This window comes from Plasmodium vivax, chromosome 14 (assembly GCF_000002415.2).
Source record: "Plasmodium vivax chromosome 14, whole genome shotgun sequence".
NCBI lineage: Eukaryota > Apicomplexa > Aconoidasida > Haemosporida > Plasmodiidae > Plasmodium > Plasmodium vivax.
The window spans coordinates 576098-595162 of NC_009919.1; the positions used below are offsets into that span (position 1 = coordinate 576098).

At 42.1% G+C, this 19065-nt stretch overlaps 2 protein-coding genes across 2 annotated transcripts, besides 9 other annotated features; one reads left to right on the forward strand and one right to left on the reverse strand.

Annotated features, from left to right (window-relative positions):
- Nucleotides 1-5101: 5101 nt before the first annotated feature.
- Nucleotides 5102-5122: a microsatellite.
- Nucleotides 5123-5847: 725 nt separating this feature from the next.
- Nucleotides 5848-5877: a microsatellite.
- A 399-nt stretch (nucleotides 5878-6276) lies between these two features.
- PVX_122460 (2-oxoisovalerate dehydrogenase alpha subunit, mitochondrial, putative) lies at nucleotides 6277-7572 on the forward strand (the record flags this gene model as incomplete). The annotated part of the gene is made up of 1 exon (XM_001617004.1): nucleotides 6277-7572. One exon carries the CDS (start codon nucleotides 6277-6279, stop codon nucleotides 7570-7572), a length of 1296 nt encoding a protein of 431 aa, XP_001617054.1.
- Nucleotides 7391-7419: a microsatellite.
- A 1818-nt stretch (nucleotides 7573-9390) lies between the features above and the next one.
- PVX_122465 (hypothetical protein, conserved) lies at nucleotides 9391-17886 on the reverse strand (the record flags this gene model as incomplete). The annotated part of the gene is made up of 2 exons (XM_001617005.1): nucleotides 16892-17886; nucleotides 9391-15730 (listed from the first exon to the last, which is right to left on the reverse strand). The coding sequence occupies exons 1-2, from the start codon at nucleotides 16954-16956 to the stop codon at nucleotides 9391-9393; spliced, it is 6405 nt and encodes a 2134-aa protein (XP_001617055.1). The 5' UTR covers nucleotides 16957-17886.
- Nucleotides 10045-10107: a microsatellite.
- Nucleotides 13397-13420: a microsatellite.
- Nucleotides 15963-15989: a microsatellite.
- Nucleotides 17000-17058: a microsatellite.
- A 93-nt stretch (nucleotides 17887-17979) lies between the features above and the next one.
- Nucleotides 17980-18021: a microsatellite.
- A 435-nt stretch (nucleotides 18022-18456) lies between these two features.
- Nucleotides 18457-18480: a microsatellite.
- Nucleotides 18481-19065: the final 585 nt, after the last annotated feature.

Consider the following 19065-nt stretch of genomic DNA (forward strand, 5'->3'; position numbering starts at 1 on the left):
TTTGAAAAAGAATGCATTGTCATGTCGGGTGAAGTGAGAGAAACCAAAAAATGTAGAGAAAGTGTGGATCTTGTTTTTATTACTCCTTAGGGTTGAATACCCGTGTTCAGGGGTTCTCCACTTTACACTTCCACCTTTTGGAAAGCGTATAACCGTGCCGTTGCTATAAAAATGGTCGTGTTTTTTTCAGCTGCCCTGATAAGGGTCCAAATGCTGAGGAACTTCATCCAACATCCTTTTTAACTGCAAATAATGCCCATTTTTAGTGGGAGGCATTCTTGTTTCCATTTGGCAGACATCTGCAAAAAGGGGAGCTCTGCCATATGTGCGCATGTACATACAAACATGCTTATGTGGCATATCCCCCCCATTTGTTTTCAATCCGTTTAGGTTAATTTCGCTTCAGCTGAGCGGATTTATTTTTAATTTATTTATTTATTTTTTTTGCTCAAGTAAAAACTTTCGCATTTGGTAAGTTTAAAAAATGGAATTTACTAAAAAAACAAGTTTCCTAATTCATGCATAAGTGCTCACATTGCAAAACGATACGAAGGGGAACACTTGTGTGAATCATTAAAAGATGGAAAAAAATAAAATGTCAATTTAAAGGGCAACAAAATGTTCTTTTCTCGAAACGGTTGCAAATTTAACACGCCACTACATATGTGCGTCTCGCATAAAAATGTATTTATGCGCGTTAATGTATTCGCACTAATTCTGTCTTAAAATTTTATATTCCTTTTAAGTGTGATCTTTTTAGGAGCGTCTTATCTGATGCATTTTAAATTTTCTTCCCCTCGTTGGTAGACACGATTGCGGACGGCCTCTCGTTCTGCTCTATGTAAACACCGCTGTATTACCCTCGTGCCGTCATTTGTGATTCCTTGAATGTCATATAATAATGGTAGAAACATCCATCGGGTTAGCAAAAACTATCTTCGAGGTGTAGACTTGTACTGCCGGCGCGGACACAACTGCTGATACGGGTACAACGGATGGGACAGACACAACTGCCGTCGGTGCTGTAACAACCGTTGCTGTGGGGGGGGCCTGAACTGTGTAAATCTTCGATGTTGCAACCATGGGTACAGACACGCACGTCCTGTAAACCGCCGCGGAATTGGGAACATAAACGATAGACATCTTTACGAAGGGGGTATTATAATAAGGATTAAAAAATTGCTATCAAAAGCGGCGCAGCTGTGCAAATTTGTGATCCGTAAAAGGTGTTGAAAAATTGGGAAATCTTCGGTGTGATCAAAAATCGTTTGTTGGACTTGTACTGTGTGATACTATAACAATTGTTGGAGAAAAAAGTTTTAAACAATCAAATAATGTAAAGAAAAATTGAATAAAAATTAAATGTAAATAAAAGAAAAGAATAAGAAAAACAAAATGGAACAAAAATGAAGTTAAAAACTGTCTACATTTTTTCGGGAGTTATTTAATTTTTTAGCTAGCTATTTTTTAAAATTGTAAGGAAAAAAAAAAAAAAAAAAAATATAGCTTTATAACTTTCTTCGTGCGCAAAAGGCTATTCTTTTTGTCTCGTTCTAGCAACAGCTTTTCAACAACGGTGCAATTTTGCTCCAAAAGGGACATATACTTTTGACACCTTCACTTGTTATGTGATTTCCCGCATTTCTTTGCTTTCCTGTGTGCAAATAGGTAGGTAGCTTTTTTTTTTTTCTCTCAGAAAGTAGCAAAAAATGGCTAGTAACATACAGCGAAATGTTTTTTTTGGCAAATATAGCTATTATTACGGAAAATTGCAGAAAAAAAAAAAATTATTAACGAGCAAGGTAATTTTGTTATTTTATTTTATTGTCCTGCTTGTGCACATCACCGCCTACCGCTGAACTGGGAAGGTCTTTGCCAAGAAATTTTAAGCTAAATAGTTTATAGCCGCTTGGGCCAGAACTCACTTTTGATATTCTAGCAAAATTTACTAGCGCAGAACGGGCCAGGCTTAACAGCTACACACTAGCGTTTTGTTTAAGGCGAAGCAGAAAAAAGCTTACATTCGGAATTAAATTTTTCATAATATAACATGTTAGTTGATTCTTAAAATGGGGAGCTTGAAAAAATTCAATAAAACTCCTTGATATGTATGAGCATGTTTACACGTAAAAAGAAACCACAAAAGCACTCACAAGTGTAAAGAGCAAAAAAGGAAGAAATGAAAGGAATGCAAATTAAGGAGGCATGCATATACAACATGTTCTCCAAACATGTCGTGGAAGGAAATCCATTTCGAAAAGCACGACACGGATAATTCGATAATTAAATTTTCTTTTTTTTATATGTAAACATATTAGTAAACGAAAAAATATAAGCAATTTTTATGGTCACCTCTCAAACTGTTTTTCCCCTCCAATAATAGACATCTCGAAAGTTATTTCGCTGGTTTTCCATAAAATGTTTCCCGAATCTTTTTTCTCTGCCCCTTGATACTATTTCCAACTGGTTAATATCCCTTCTTAGCACTACTGATATGTTCATACCTGAGTAACACTTTTTTGTGGACGTACATAAAGACAAAATTCACCGCCAAGTGCATGCTCCTATTCCGCTTCATTAAATTTCTCTTCATCCTTCCCAACGTTTGTCACATGTCCATATCAAATTTTAAAGGATAAAAGTCGTTACGGGCGCGGCGTACGCGTAGCTAAGACATACTTGTTGGGAAGGGATAACTTGAATATTTTTAATAATCGGTATGGTCTGTGGAATCGTGCACACAACTGTTTGTGGCACGACACTGTAGGTAGTTGTGTAAACAACTGGCGCGGGCTGCACCGTCACCACGGGGGATATCACTGTTGCGAACATTTTCTAAAGGGGGAGAAATACACATAAAAAGAGTACGTGTGTATTGGCGTTTCGTGCATCTGCGTGTAATGTTAATACATGAGAAGGTGTCGGATAAGCTTCAATTGCGCAACGTAGTGATTTTTACACATATTAGCGGCATACGTATATACGTATGTCTTTTTTTTTTTTTTTTTTCCTTTTTTTGCTGCTCCCTCGATGGATGCCTTACTTAAAAAAAGAAAGAGTCTATTCTTATCAGGGAAAACTAAAATTTGGCAAAAAAAATATGAGCTATTTTGAAAAAAATCTTCGCAGTTTGATGAGGCATAACCTTTTTTTAAAAAATGCCAATTTCGCAGGGGCTACGTAAAAATTGCAGTAATGTATAACTATCATGCCTATAAAGTTTGAAAGGGAAAAGTGAGATGGAGTTCCTTTGTTTTGTGAAGGGGGGCATGGCTGACAGGCTTTCAAAATGAAAATTGTGCCTTCGCACGGCAAAATCGACGTCGCAAAAGGGTACACGCGAGTGAATATACATATGTGTTAATATGCATGTGTAAATATTCATATGTATGTACTTACATACACGTACGTGTCTACACCTTTGCTACGAAACGGGCTCATGGGGTTTTCCCGTGGACAGTCGTCAGCAATATTCAATTTTTGTGAATTCACTTCCGCAGTTGCAACTTAACTGGAATTGATGTTGTTTTCGCAATTTATTTGTGGGGCTAACAAATTGTTACACGAACAGGTGTTTATAAAATTACATAATTATATAACTATATAATTATATAATTGTGCATTCATACAGGTACGTACGTGTGCGTCAGAATTGTACATCCCATTTTCATGTCTTCACGTAATTTATATACACATGCAAAAGCGCAGATGTCCATGTCACAAGCGTAAATCTGTTCGTCTTTTAAATTTCACTTTTTTTTTTATTCATATAAAGGTGTTCTTTTTCAGAAATAAATGAATGCATTTTTTTCATTTTTTTCATTTTTTCATTTTTTTTTTTCTTTTCTTTTTCCCTTCCTTTTCTTTTTCATTATCTGCATGCGCATGTAGATTCTTTTTTGTTTCCTGTTGAGAGAAGCTAAAATGGCAGCAGTTAAAAGAAAAAAAAATAAAAAAAGGGAACGCACATTTTAAAATAGCCAGCTTATCCGAACAGAAACAGTCTTACGTATATACACTAACATCCTTCAAGAAAAATCGCAATTTTACATCCATACTGTGCATACGGTTTACACTTCATTTTTTTTTTCTGACTCAGTTGTGTGCGTTATATTGCTTCTTTTTCTTTTAATTTTGTTAAATTACGAAAGATATGTGTAACTTTGCAGCTACGTAAGAAGTAAACCTCAGTTAAGGGAAAATTTAAAAAAAGACGCATAATCACACGATGCGGAAAAGTTGCAAACATGGGGGGGGAAATGCAACTTAGTTGTAGAGGCTACTTTTTCCGTAAATTCAAAACAGGGAGCATTATTCTTGCAGAAACGATGTACTCCTTCGAAAAGGAATCAGTATGTAGTAGTCCCACACATGCAAAAAAAAAAAAAAAAAAAGGTTAATTAATTTCTTCCGCTTTTATATTATAGTAATTTTTTTTTGGGGGAATCATCAAATTGTAAAGGTGACAATCCGGTAATGATTGCGTATAGATAGAGATGCGACACACTCAGGAAAACGTTAAAGAATTTTTAGCTATGCGCACGTTGTAAAGGTGTAACATACCGATGGTTGCCTGATCATAGTGCGATTAGCTCTTTCAGCAGTCAGGCGAAAATAGCGGCAATCCGCTCTTGTCGCATAGGAAATGTCAGAGGCATTTTTGTGTATTACACTCATCCTGTGCACACTAAGGAGGCGTGTGCGTACTCCTGTGGAAGCGCATTTTCCTTTTAGCCATTTTAACCGCTTTAGCGCTGACGATCGAAAGGGCAATCGAACGAATTTGTTTCTCCTCCCAATTTGGTCAGAGTGGGTTATTCGGTACGTGACCCAGCCCCTCTCCTTTGTTTTATTATTCCTTTTGGATAGTGCCCACCATAGATACATTTTCACTCCCAGGTCTGCACGTTTTCAACTTGCCCGTTCGTTTTTTCCCATCTTGTAAAAGTAAAATGGTTAAAAGTGAAAGGATGGAAGCCCCATAATTTGGTAAAAACAATACACAACATATTGTGGCACCGTGTGATATGCGAAGTTAACGCTAAGTTTTCATTTTAGAAAAAGAAATGGCATGTATACAAAGTAATTTCACATATTCCTACGTGGGGTGGTAAAAATTCAGTTGCCCCTTTCGATGGGGCTACAAATAAATTTTAATTTAACTATTGTTACCTTTTTGCGAGTAGCTAATACTTTAATTTTTTTTTTTTCCAATTTTTTTTTTATTATTCATTTTGTAAAGCGCGCTGGAATGAGCAGCGTTGGGGCAAATCCTATTCTGTGGAAATGATGAGAAACTTCTGCCAAAGGTGTAAAAAGGGAGATGCGCCAAAAGGATGTTTAAAGGGGGCCGTTCGCAAAGTAGGAAAAGTTGGCAACACTGACAAAATTGGCAAAATGGCAACACTGGCAAAATTGGCTAAAATGACAAAATTGGCAAAACTGCCAAACTTTTGTAAACCCCGGGAAATACCGTGGTCCTGAAGAACCAAACGGCGTTCGTTCGCATTTAAGTACACCGCAGGACGCGTGGCGCATATTCTTGCCGACAAAAATCAACAGGATTTTTTTTTTTTTTTTTTATCCTTTCATTTGAACCATGGGAAAAGTGCATAAAGGTGACAATTCTTGGGGAGGTATTTTCCCTTTGGAAATAAAAAGAGATCATACGTTTGGGATGTAAAATGGTGCCAACATATCGTGCATGTATGCATATAAAAATATTTGCACAGCTGGGGAAACAAAGAAAAATAAGCATTTGACAAATGTTAGTGTTAATGCCTACATCGGTGATACGGCAGCAATTTTTTTTTTTTTTTTTTGATTTGCTTCGTGGGGTATTCTCTTTTTTTTTCTTTTTTCCACGTTCATCCCCATGTATCAACTAAATCGCGACAAACTATTTGCCACTTAATTGTGATTATGCTTCCTCCTGACGGGACATTATGCCGCCACTTCCCCCACATTTGGTGTTACTACGAAAAAAAAAAAAAAAAAAAAAAAAAAAAATTAACGAGCTCGTTCTGTGTTTCCCCAACTTGGCACACCCTAAAAAACAGTTGTGAATTCCTGCACAATTTTGTGTACACAGAACTAGGTGGATAATCGACCCCCCACACCACTCCCCACAAAAAAAAAAAAAAAAAAAAAAACACAAGTTGAAACGGGCCAACGGAAAGGTGAAAAAACGACACGTGAAAGCTGTGATAGGAAGCCAAACCTGCAACACACACACGTGGGTGGATATACACACGCACTGTGCGACGGGTAGCCAAAATGAGGAACGTGGTTCAAAAGTACCTCTGCAGGAAAAACAACTTCCCCGGTTTCTGCTCCAAGAGGAACGTCTGCACCCTAAGTCAGAAGAAAAATCTCTCTGCATATAAAATATATACGGATGGACTGCTCCACTCGGAATTCTCAACCGAATTAAAAACGACAAATGAAGTGAACAGACTTCCTATATTCCGCGTACTAGATACGGAAGGGAATTTACTAGATGGCCATAATGCCCCCTTTGAAGAGGAAGAAATAGTGAAGCTATATAAACAGATGGTTGAGTTTTCAATATGGGATGAAATTTTTTATGGCATTCAAAGACAAGGTAGGATTTCCTTTTACATTGTAAATGATGGAGAAGAGGGGATCCAATTTGGTTTGGGAAAGGTCCTGACTCCAGATGACCACCTATACTGTCAGTATAGAGAAACAGGCATTTTACTCTCAAGGGGATTTGATTATGCAGATATTATTAATCAACTGTTTGGGAACAAATATGATGAGGGGAAAGGGAGACAAATGTGTATTTGCTACACTAGTAAGAAATTAAACATACACACAATTACCACTCCTTTGGCATCTCAGTTATCTCATGCTGCTGGCTGTGGTTATGCGTTGAAATTGAAAAATGAGAAAGCCGTTGCTGCTACCTTTTGTGGGGATGGTTCTTCATCGGAAGGAGATTTTTATGCCGCTCTAAATTTTGCAGCCGTAAGAGAGTCGCAAACAATGTTTATATGCAAAAATAATCTCTACGCTATTTCTACATCTATAAAGGACCAATACAGAGGTGATGGTGTGGCTCCTAGGGCACTAGCTTTAGGTATAGAATCCGTTAGGGTTGATGGGAATGATTTATTCGCTACCTACTTAGCTGCAAAAAAAATGAGGGAAATTTGCACCGAAGAGTCTAAACCTGTCTTCATGGAATTTATGGCCTACAGATATGGCCACCATAGCACCTCCGATGATTCCTCCCTATACAGACCCAAGGAAGAAAATGATGCTTGGAAAAAGGAGGGGGTCCATCCTATAAGCAGACTATTCCTCTACTTAAAGAATAAAAAACTGTACACAGATAAGGATGACGAATTGCACAGAAAAGCCATCAAAGAAAAAGTCCTCAAAGAATTGAAGAAACATGAAAGCATTAAAAGGTACAACATCGTAGGTGGCCTCTTTGAAAATGTGTACCACGAGGAGGACTGGAATTTAAAGGAGCAAAGGGAAAGCTTTGAGCAGTTTTTCAAGCAGCACAAGGGCTGCTACGACACGTCCAAGTTTGAAGGCTAGTTGGGGCACCTACGCAGGGGGGCGGCAGTAGCGGCGGAAGCGGCAGTAACAGCAGTAGCAGCAGTAGCCGTTTCCCCTGTGCGCCATCTTCTTCACCTTTCTGAGTCGGATTAACGGAGAAAAAGTTGGGGGACGCTGCGCACCCAGAGAGTACGTGCGTACTTCTGCCCCTTTCTCCCCAACCAGTTGCAAAGTGGTTCCTCCGAAAATCACTCGCATGGTATAACATTTTGGGGGAGAACGAACAGAGCAAGCTCACCTAGCAATTCTGTTCTCCCCTAATCACACCAAAGGGTTAGGCTATTTTTACACACTCCTCTGTTCCAACCAAACAGCTTTCTACAAATTGCCCTTTATGCGTAAAAACGGCAAAGCGGTTTGCATCAATTGGATTTTTTAAAAAAACAATTCTGCGATTTTCTCAAAATGTACCACGTGAGGCGCACGCAATGAAGCGAGTGTCCCTTGCAGTTGTGAACAACTCAGCTGCAAGCATCGCGAAGAAGGTTCCCCATTCAAAGCGCTCCAGTGTGTGTATTTAGGGGTATGCACCGCTAGTACATATGGCATGTCATGGACCCTTCTGCGCTACGGCATAGAAAACAACGGAGTGAACATATAGGCAGCCAATTTGCATACGCACAAAGCTGCGAAAATGTTAACAACGGTTCGGCAAAAAAGAAAAATGCAAATTTGTGTAAATATAAATCGTGATGCCAATCTTTGAGAGCACCCAATTGACGGTCAACAGGGTTCTTCAAAAGGGAATAAACTGCCCTTCTCTTTATCCCCCTACCACTTCAGCTATCACCGCTTCACTACAGAGCCGCTTTCTCTTAACGGAGGTTCCACACCTGGGGGATAACTATTTGCGGGCAAAACACATGCACACATGAGTCCTCTAATCAGCAAAAACGTTCCCGAATTTTCTCTCTGCCCGCTTTGCAAAGGAACTGCTCAATAGGTCTTCCTTTTTTTGGTGAAAAAAGAAAAAGAAAAAGCGGTATGCTTATTCCCTCACCATTAGGTTAAAAAAAATAAAATAAATTCCACCTTGCACACATGCGCGAGCAGCAGACCGGAGTGCGACGGGGATGCCCAGTTCGTCACGTCTGTATACATTTACAAAAATAACTGAAGTTGGGAAAAATGAACGAAACAAACGCGCAAAGGGGGAAGCGGTGTGTCGGCTATGCTGCCGCGCCCCCCAATGATGCTTTTTGACAAGGGCGCACGTAAAAAAACAAAAAAAAAAAAAAAAAAAAAATAATGCAATGAAATGCAAGCAATGTGACAAAGGGAGACAACAAAATAACAACGCTGGGGGGAGAACCCCCGGAAACAATGTCAATTTTGCAAACTTCGTGAAACGTTGCAACAGAGAAGTGGCCACTTCGTTGTGCTTCGCGAATGAACGTGTATTAGCCTTTCTTTTTTCATCACACAAAAAAAAAAAAAAAAATGCAACACAATACAATACAATACAATAACGCTTCTCCGTCAGCACACTCAACTTCGCGTCGAAGAAGGGTAACATACGACTGCCAGTGAGAGGAAAACTGTCCAGTAGCTTCCACTCAATGGGTGCGATGACACATCCACAAATTATTTACAAAAAAATGAAAAATGCTCGTGGGAACAAAAAAGGGTTACGCCATGGTGCACGCGTAGTTCCGTGCTAGTGAATGCCTCCACCTGGGCAACTTCCCTCCTGCTAGGGAATACAGCCAAAGGAGAGAAGCTGCTCCCCCGTCGGTTTCTCCGACTGCCAAACCGATCGGGTGTAAACCATCCCCGGCGCTTCTTCCCCAACACATATTAGCCATTCCTCTCCGATGGACGTCCCTTTCTTCCATCTGCTGAATCCCCATCGTGACTAGCATTATCCCGATGAGCCATCATCCCAAAGGGTAACATCGATTGGACATATTTGTAGTACGAATTATTCTCTTTCCTACCATCAGACATGTACCCACGCGAAATGTGAGACTCCTTCGAATCTGACAACGAGAAGGAAGTGCCCTTGCTGTTACTGCACGAGAGCTTCACATCTGACTTTGACTTAAAGCTTGATAGCCTAACAATGTCCAAGGAGTTTGAGGAATTTTCGTCCCTCCTTCGACTCCCCTTTTTGGACCACCTCGCACTCTTCGCACTTCTCCCACTTCGCTCACTTAGCTCACTTCTTGCACTTCTTCCACTTCTTGCACTTCTCCCACTTCTTGAGCTTTTCCCTTTGTTGAAGAACTTTTTCGAAACGTTTCGCCTAATTTTCTGCTCCCGCTCTTCGAGGTATAAGCTACTGTACATGCTGTAGCCCAGCTTCGCCTCCATGGCACTTCCGGAGCTCATCACCTCTCTGTGGATTTCTTCGCTCTCCTTCACGTGGTACTTGCTCTGCACGTAATTGCTCAGGTTGTCTGAGGAAAACGACAAGCTGGGCGATTTCGCTCCACGCTGCGCATCACGCGAGTGCGACGAATTTTGAGAAAGCGGCGCATTTTTCAAGTTCAGCTTCCCCCCCTTGTCCTTTTTCCTTTCCTTCACCTTCACCCCCGCAACGGTTCCCCCCCCGTCAGTTTTCTCACTTGGGTGTTTCTTCCCCGCTGTGGCTTCTTCCCCGCCTTTCCCCGAACTCCCCTCATATGAGATATTCCCAGCTGAGGCGCTATCGCCCGAATTGCCGCTCCCTTCCGAGATCTCCTGATTAGACATGCTGTAGCCAAAACGAGGCGAGTTTGTCTGCCCCCTTGGGCTGCTCCTTTCGAGAAGATCTTCACCCAGATGATTGTCCCCCTTGTTAATGTTGCCACTGCCGTACGGTCTCTTCGTCAAAGGGTTTACTTCCGATTCGTTTTTTTTTAACTCCTTCGTGATGTTCTCATTGGACACACTCATACTGTTTGCAGTTTCGATGCGACTGATAATACGCATGGGGGGAAGTGCCTTCCCAACTAACTTCCTCTCTCCGTCTCTCTGCCGTTGCTGTTGCTCCTCCTCCGCTGCACCGTTCGCCAGCGCATCATTCAAGTTTGCCTCCATTTCGGTGGAGCTCTTTTTCTTCTCCTTCAGTTTGTTTATATAGGAATATAACTTATCCACCTGGTTGCTCATTTTTCTCTTGGTGAGTCCCTCCCCGCTTTTATTACTAACATCACTACTTAGCAAGAAGCTCTTCGAGATGTACATCTTCCCGTGTGCACTCATCCCTTTGGGCACAGCCCTTTCGTGATCCTCCAATATTTCCTCATCCATATGCTCATCCATATTTTCGTTGGAAGCGACACTGGGTGCACTCTTCAAAATGATTTCGCTCGTGTGGGTGGACAGCTGTTTGGACTTCTTTTTCGACGGTTTGAAGCTAAACTTTCCCAAATTCTTAAAGAACTTGTTAAATTTATTTTTTTTATTTCCCTTTTTTATGGAACCTAGGCTCGAGAACTTGTCGTATTTGTTGCCCTCCGCGTCCACCTCCGCGTCAGCCTCCGCGTCTACCTCCGCGTCTATCTCCTCTTCTTCCTCATCATGTGAGTAGTACGAAATGTCCGAGTGGGTAATGGAGTTATTTTTTTTGCCTCCATTTCGGGGCTCCCCCTCGTGGGCGTGATTATTCCGTGATTTTTCTCCCCCCCCCGTTCGGTCATCCGCTTCAATCTCGTCTGCTACTTTTGCGTCTGCCAGCGCTTCTGCTGCATTATGCGCGTTTACGTTGCCTTCACCGTAACGGCTTCTTTTCCTCTTGTGTTCCCCCAGTGCGCCTGACCCGTCGTCCACAAAAGAACTCGCCTTTTTATTCACCACGCTGGATGTTTGCTTGGAGTCTTTTCCTAAACTGATCGAGTGGCCCGCCACAAATGAGTGCACCTTCTTTAGGTCACTCGCCTTGATGTATGACGCGCGACGTGCGCTTTCCCCCAAGTGGTCGTTAATTTGGCTCACCGACATGGGTTCTGCTCCCTTAGCTCTGCCATTTTTGGTGGGTTCGTTTTTTCCCTCCTGCGGATCTGCTCCTTTGCTTTCTTGCTTCCCCTGCAGCGTTTCCTGCTTCTTCCCCTGCTGTGCTTCCTTCACCCTATGGAGACTTCTCCTCGCGCCCGCGTCGCTGCTAACATTCGACTTCGCCAGCAGCTCGCAACTCTCTTCCCTGTGCAGTTCCTCAATGGACACGATTTTTTCCTTTCCCTCTTCCAAGTGCAGATGGTCCCCCACTTCCTTTTCTAAAATTTCGTACTCGAACTCTCCATCATATTTGTACTCTTCCTCATCAGAGGAGGACTGGCGGTCTGAAAGGATGTCCCTTTGGTTTAGACTTCCCTTTTTTACGCTGCCCCTTTGCCGTGTTGACTTCCTCGCATGCTCCTTTTTCTCCCCCTTTGTGGCTTCCTTCTTACCCTTTGCGCGTTTCTCCTTCTTCTCCCCCTTCGCGGACGAGTCAGACGAAGATTCATCGCTGTCGGAGGACTTCTCCTTGCTTTTTTTTTTCCTGTTCAGATAAAAAATCTTTTTAAAGGTACTCATGTTACTCCGTTTGCTCTTTTTTTTCTTTTTCTTTTTGTTATATTTACTGGACTCCTCAATTTTGGAATACTCCATGGGGTAGCCATCTTCATGTTGTGAGCTGTTCGACTTGGATTTTGATTTGGACTTGGCCGTTGATTCGGAGCTGCCCGATTTGCTCCCGGAGCTCTTTTTGTTGGGTTCACTTTTGAAGAGGAAGAAGCTGTCGAAGAAGGAGCCGTTGTTTTCTTTCTTCTTTATGGCCGACCGTTCTATGCGGACACGCGAGCTGGAACTGCTGCTGCCGTGGGAGTCGCTCCTCCGCTCAGAGTGGCTTCTTCCACTGCGCGACTCGCATCCTATGTGGGAGCCGCTCCTAACTCGCGAGTCGTTACGCAGGTACGAGTCGTTATAGATGTAGGAGCTGTTCGCCCTGTCGGGGTGGTTGCTGCGGACCTCTTCCGCGAGTTTGTCTTTGTCGTTGTGCACATGGTTATGCGCGTTGGCCTTCACACTGACATTGGCACCCACCTTCACACTGCTATGCGCGTTCTCCTTCACAGGTGCGTCCCCCTTGTTCGCGTTGCCTCCATTCTCCGCGAATATGTGCTCCTTCGAATGAGGCGGCTCCTTCACCGAAGTGGCGCCCGCCTTCTTCTGGTTCGACTGCTCATTTTCCTTCTTCAGGTGAGAGCCTTCTTTGGCGCTACTCTGCTTGTGCGACTTCTTATTAAAGCTGTAAATCAAGGACTGTACATACCCCTTCTTTTTATGGGCATATTTCGTACCCTCCGCATTAGTAATGGAGTCTTTTTTCCCCTCCCCGTGGGTCGAGTTGGCCTCTTCCTCATCACTATTCTTTTCTCTATACACGTTGTACTTCTTAAATAGAGAACTCATCTTTTTGTTGTCCCCCTCTGCACTTAGAATTCTTGCGTACAAATCTTGGTAGCACATGGAGCTCCTCTCGTAATCTAACATAACCTCAGAAATGTTTTTGCTAATCACATTATTTGAGGTAAAATTTTTTACAAGTTTTTTTTCCATGTCGCATAGCTTCAAATTCATTAGACCTTTCATGCGTCCGCACCACAGTTCCTTTATTTTCTTGTTTATACATTTCTCCAGGTATTTTTTTTTTTCCTCCTTCAGCTTTTCCAAGTCCACACTGCTACTTATGTACTCCCTCTGAAGCTTCAGATCTATCCACTGCCACTTGGAGCAGTCCTTGACCCACTTTTCAAACAGCTTAAAGCTTCCCCACTGGTCGTTTAGAAAGGCCTCCAGCTTCTTTATGTCTTCCTTGCTCGATACGATTTCGAATCCGGTGTACTCCATTGGGTTTCTCTCCCGGTTCGCCCCCCCATTCGGCTCCGCAAAGTGGGTGGCAGCACAGGCGGTGGAGGGGGTGACTCCCGTGGAAGGGGTGTATAGGGGATTTCTCCCGTCATGACCACTGCCCAGGTAGACACTCCGCAGGGGGTCACCTGCCCCCCTTTCGATCAGCTCACCATTCTGCACGCCCACACAAGGCACTGCGAACCCACCCACATGATTATTCCACTCCACAGGTTGCGCCATCCGCGAGCTGCAGTCCATCTTCTCCACAATGAATGCATCTCCCCTGCGAAGATCATCACATCCAATTGGGCAGCACCCATAGGGGTTGTTCCCCCCCATGGGCTGCCCATTCGTGTGCTCCGTAAAGTTACCCAAGCTCCTCACTTTATCTAGTCCATTACAGAATAGGGAGCACTCCTTAGCAACGCCCCTCAGTAGACGACTACTTCCGCTTTGCAGTCTGCGGCCATCATTCTCGCCATAAATATAGTGAAGCCCATTCGCACTATATTCATTCCCACCCCCTGCAGAGGTGGCCTCACCATAATAACAGTTCAAGTCGTCCGAGTAAGTGCCCCCCTTTGCTGCCTTCAAATTAGACACATAGGAACACGGCTGCCGAATCCCCTTCGTTGAATAACTCACATTTATGGGCGCGGTGTGCGAAACGAATTTGTGGGTTCTAAAATTGGAGTCGTTCCTCCGGGGCACATCTGCAACCACATAGGAATGATTCAAAATGGTGGTAGAGGGTGGATACTTTGGCAGCTGCACAGCATTTATCAAGTACGTTTTGTCTACCACTCCACCGGTATGATCACCGAATGTTACGTTTTTGCCCATCATTTGTGGTGGAGGCATATGGTTATCCTTCCTCGCGCTGCTCAAAACGCAGAAATTTTTGAACTTGTTTTGGTTTACTCCCTGCGTATCGGTGCTTCCTCTCTCGACATGCACACAATCGTAAAGGGAGAAAAAGCTATTCAAGTCCTTCTGGTATTCTGGACACATAAGCCGCTTCTTCCTCAGCTGCGCTTCATGCCTGGCGTTCTTCTTCCTCGTGGAGTATATCTCACTTGGATGTGGCAAAGAGCAAACGTCATTTATGGCCTCAAAAATGATGTGAACGACATTTTTTTTCAAATTATGAATATCGTCGTTCACATTCTTCACTTGGTCATAGTAGGACTGCACCTCCTCCTCCAGGCAGTACTTGAGCTGCTTGTACAGAAAGCTCAGCATCGTTTTTGCAAAAGTTAGCTCTCCATTTTTATCCACAATTTTTTTCATTTCGTCCAATTTGTTGTAGACTATTTTTCTTATCAAGGCGTTAAACTTCTTCGTGTCATACACGCAGAGAATTAGCTCCTTCAACTTCGTGTTGATGTATTTAAATTTTAAAAGATCCAATGTTATGTGATTTAAAATCATTTTATTTACATCATCCTTGACCGTGCTGTCTTCCAGCAAGTCGTATTTGGTCCTTAGCTTATTCTTCCGGATGTCCTCAATCAGAATGTCTATTATTTCATTTTGGAAAAGGAGTATATACTTCAAATCGTCATATATTCTTTTTACATTTCCCTTTTTCTTAATTTTGTCTATGTCGATTTTTATTTTTTCGATTTCTTTTTTTAAATCTTCATGTGGTTCAAAGTTGTAATTTCTGTCCTCCGCTCCGTCTTCCTCCTCTTTATTGCCATTTTCTCCACTCTTCTGCTTTTCCGTAAGTTTGCTCCTCTTCTCAGTTTTAATTTCCCCGATGGACGGGATTTTTTTTTTTTTTTTTTTTATCTTCATTTTTTTTCTACTTTCTCTTGACATTTTCTTGTCTACCCTTTTATCCTTTTTGCTTCCTTCTCCCGTGTGTGATTTGCCCGCATGCTTGGCATCCCTTGGGCTGCGTTCCTCCACGATTTTATCGGACAGGTCGTCGCATCTGTTTAGCTCACTGAAGGAGAGGTAGTACTTATCTTCGTCTACGTTGTTCGGATTCGAGAGCACACAATTCGAGTCGTATATTTTCGAAAACGTCTCTTCCATTTCTTCCATTTCTTCCGATTTTTTCTTCTTCTTTTTAAAAATTTTCATAAAATTGTTTTTCTTCGCGTGTTTTTTTTCCTTGTGGTCGCTGTAGGGGGGGTCCTTCTCCTTTTCCTTCACTTTATCCTTCGCCTTTTCCTTCTCCTTTTCCCTCTCCCTTTCCTGCTCGTTCTCCCTGTCCTCCCCCATCTGGGCGATCGCATTGGAGCTGTCCAGCCCGTTCATCCCGTTCATCTCGTTCATCTCCTTAATTTCCTTCTCGTACACATTCTCCGTTCTGAAAAAAAACATGTTCACATAAGTGCGCAGATGTACGTGTGGTGCATTTTAACCGCCGCTGTGCGCACGTAGAGACGGCGGATTCGTATCATGAATAGGTCACCAGAAAGCACGCACAAGTGTGTATGTGTGGGTGTGCGTATATGTATGTGTATCGGGGGAGAGCATCCACTTGCACAAATGAAAACATACGTGCGTGCACACACGCATATACATATGCATAAAATAGGGAAGGAAATGTATTATCAAAATGATGCTTGCGCGAGTCTTCGCCATTTCTTTATCGGGAAAGAGGCAGGCGTGCTTGTGGACCCCTTCGCAAAAATATCAAATCATGAAAAAAAAAAAAAAAAATACTCCCTCACAGTAGACGTAACACGCAAAAAAAAAAGGCATAAAAGAGGAAACACTGTCTGATGCCCGTATCATGTTGCTCATTTAGGAAGTAATAAGGCTGCACAATTTGCACAAAAGACAATACATAAACGGAAAGTGTGGGATTAGGTCGTGTACGGGTAGTATGCCCTGCAAAAAGGGTAGCTTTTCATTCTCATTCATTTTTTTTACTTTATTTTAATAATATTATTTTTTTCCTTTAATCTTTCGTTTTGTCTCTTCGTCGTGTGAAGTTCTACCCAACGACATTTAGTAGTGAACATTGTGGTGGAAGTGCTTTATAGGGGGGCCGCTCCTCATGCCTTCGTGGCACAATTAAAATTGTTCCCCCTTCTTCCCCTGTGGCGTTCATTTTTTTTCCTTTCTCGCAATGCTTCCTACGCAGTAAGGAAAGCGCGCATCTTATGGCACGTGAGAACCTTGTCCAGAGCTCCCCTTTTAATCGCACATTTGGGCGAGACAAGGCCACAAAAGTTGTGAATGCGCTTAATTGCAGTTAATTGCAGTGAAATGCCGCTTTACCGTCCAATCGCATAACGTTCACAAAAAGCAACTGGCCATTCTTCCTCCAACACTTATCTAAGACCATTTTGAGGCAACATGTGCGTACCGCGTTGGCGTGTACTTATAGAGGGCATTTTAATCTACACACACGATGCGTGTACGATAAGTACCCGCACAGGGTGAACACCCTCCCCCATGTGGCACTACATAACGCTTGCACGTTACAGTTGTACTTATCGTTTTTTTCTCTCTTTCTTACATGTCGCTTGTGCCGGAAATATCTTGAGTCTTCTTGGAGGTGCCTAAGTTCAGCGAGTAGCTCATTATAATTCGTTTTTTTTTTTTTTTTTTCCCTCTCTGTGCGCTTTCTGCTCATGTAGGTTTATGTGTCCTCGCAGAGTTGTTGCTTGGGGAAGGCAATTTGAGGAACAGTTTGATTCCTCCTTGCGACTCTCTTAAGCATAAACGACAAAAGTAAAATAAAGCTGGGTTTAGGGGTCACGTAGGGAATTTTTTAATTCCCATAAGGTAGGAATAGATATATATATGTACGTGGCTAACTCGTGACATACGCTATTTTCCCACCATTTTGAGGCTATAGCTGTTGGCAGGAAAAATCAAACACAACTGCAGTTTTTGTTTCTTTGCTCGTTTCGTTTTTTTCCCTTTTCTACTGTGCGTAGAAATAGCGTCCCCCCACTAATTTTTTAACTGCTCTGCTGAAACGTTGTAAGTTCAGTTAATTTTTGCGAAAAAGGGGGGGCGCGCACAGTCTGGGCTAAACAAATTAGTGAAGAAATATTTTTGACGCAACGGTCTTTCGCGCGTGAAGGGCGAAAACGTCGGGAAAAAGCTTCACAAAAAGGCAAACGCGAGCAACGTGAACAAAATTGAGAAAATTGTACAAAACACACAAAATTGGGGAAGTCGCATAGAGCGCAAAAAACTGGGGAAGTCGCACAGAGCGTACAAAGCTGAGGAAATTATACAAGTTTTGCAAAACCGTTCCCAAATGCTGCGCAATTATTCTAGCACATTTTTTCCCGCGCATGCTAAAAGTGAACGGTTCGCCCAGACGCTAAAAACGCTAATTTGGTCACCCGGTTTAACCGCATTTGGTGAAATCTTTGACGCAGCAAAACGACATTTCTGTGCGTTTACCACAACTCTGTTTTAAATCTCTTTCCTTAATCTACGTTTGAAGTTTCATTTTTGACAACTGCAGACCTCTACATTTGCTTCGTACACATGTACAAAAATGTGCAATGAATGCGTATAAATAGCCGTTGTTTTTTTTTTTTTTTTTTTTTTTTTTTATATAGCTATAGCCCGTTCAGGCAAAACACAAATACCATTTTGGCTAACTTTGAAAAATTTGAAACCAGTTCAATTTAACATTTCTTCCATCACCCTTTCGTACTTAACTCCATTACGTGATTTTATCAAATCCATAAACGCAGACTTGTGCGCCTCTCAATGTAACGATTTTTTCAACTTTTTGAAGGATGGCAAAATGGACATTTTACGCCTTTTTGTCTGAACTTTAACAATTCATGCTAACCATTTTCCGCCCCAACCGTGCGATCAACGGATATATATTTTTTAAAACAGTACAAAAAATGAATAAAATGGTGAACAAAATGGTAAATCACGCGACAAAATAAATGACACACCAACAAGTCACCTGTGTTAATCACTTTCTTCTTTTATGTAATCCCCCTTACGTTACGTAACCGAATAGTGTACACATATACGCACATGCGAATGCCATGTGCTGTCCTTTTTTGTTTAAACTGGAATAGTACACTTTGGCTATGTTCCCAAAAAATATGCCATTTATGTGTTATAGTGACACTTGCGCGCTGAGTAAACTTTCGGAGGATGCACACATTACCACCTTTTTTCTGGAAGACTTGTGAATTTTTCATTGCATAATTAGCAAAACGATTTCGCATCATATGCACTTAATAGTCACTTCCGCCCGTTTTAAACCTCTCAGAGGGACATACAACGACGTTTACACGGTTATACGTTTTTTTTTTCTTTCGGTTTTTCTCACCCTCCGCATGATGTAGCCAAAATTGTATATTTCGTAAAGCAAAAGCACCGCGCCGGCACAATCATCTGCAATACGCTCCTTCAAACTGTCAGCAGCATTACGGATGTGCAACATCCTAAACGTGCGCCATGCTGATGACCCTCGCTGCGGTGACATGCCAAGCAAGGCAAAATTCTTATGTAGAACACTGTTATATGTATATACATATATCGCACCGGTTAATAACCCCCCAAGCGATGCACATGACAAGCAAAGTGATGGGGGAAAATCACAAGGGACAAAGTTTAACTTACTACTTCTACAAAGCCATGTCTGCATTTTTGCGATAATATTGGCCTCCACTTCACTATGTATATACACAATTTTGACACAAA